The sequence below is a fragment of the Sceloporus occidentalis genome, unplaced genomic scaffold (assembly GCF_023333645.1).
Source record: "Sceloporus occidentalis isolate IW3139 unplaced genomic scaffold, rSceOcc1.0.p SCAF_13, whole genome shotgun sequence".
NCBI classification, from domain to species: Eukaryota; Metazoa; Chordata; class Lepidosauria; order Squamata; family Phrynosomatidae; genus Sceloporus; species Sceloporus occidentalis.
In genome coordinates this window covers 18283333-18283931 of record NW_028316993.1, presented here as the reverse complement: position 1 = coordinate 18283931, position 599 = coordinate 18283333, and the positions used below count along the sequence as shown (strand labels likewise).

At 63.4% G+C, this 599-nt stretch overlaps 1 protein-coding gene across 2 annotated transcripts in view; it reads left to right on the top strand.

Moving 5' to 3' along the window:
• The first annotated feature begins 303 nt into the window (after nt 1–303).
• The window catches only part of MACO1 (macoilin 1), a 70405-nt gene continuing 70109 nt past the window's right edge, over nt 304–599 (top strand). The window contains exon 1 of one of the 2 annotated variants that reach the window (XM_089478377.1): nt 304–594. In XM_089478377.1, the coding sequence (XP_089334503.1) occupies nt 515–594 (80 nt within the window). In that variant the 5' untranslated portion in view covers nt 304–514. The remainder of the gene's footprint in view (nt 595–599) is intronic. The other variant, XM_089478379.1, reaches the window with a different exon arrangement.

The window sequence follows — 599 nt, the reverse complement described above, 5'->3', positions numbered from 1 at the left end:
ATCCCCTTCCGTACAACGATTGGGTGACGCAACTATCAGTCTAGGAGCAGCCTTGTTGTCATGGGCTGCGCCGGACGCCGTTCTAAGGCAAGGGGCGGGCCTTGTTTGGTGAAAAAGGGGCGGGTTTCTAAAACCGGGTCCTATGATTGGCTGCCCCGCCCGCCTTTCTTTCATCCATCCCAGCTTTGGTCGAGCTTGGCCTGGTAGGCCTCGTCGCCTGATTGGCTGACGCTTGAAAGGAGGCGGGGCCGGCGGGGACAGATGTGAAAAATATTTTTTATTTCTTTGTTTCCTTCTGGCGGGGGAGGCGGCGGAGTCGCGCGGGCGGGCGGGAAGGAAAGAAGGAAGAGAGAGAGAGAGAGGCAGGCGGAGGAGGCCCAGCGAGGAGGACCCAGCGGGGCTCGGTCGGGCCTCTCCGTCGCGGATGTGGTGCCTGCCACCCGGGTGGGGCTGCTACTCCTACTCCCCGGCGCCGGCCTAGGCCTGGTTGGTCCGCCTCAGGCCCCGCGGGAGGATGAAGCGCAGGAGCGCCGACTGCAGCAAACTCCGGCGGCCGCTCAAGCGGAACCGCATCACCGAAGGCATCTACGGCAGGTAAG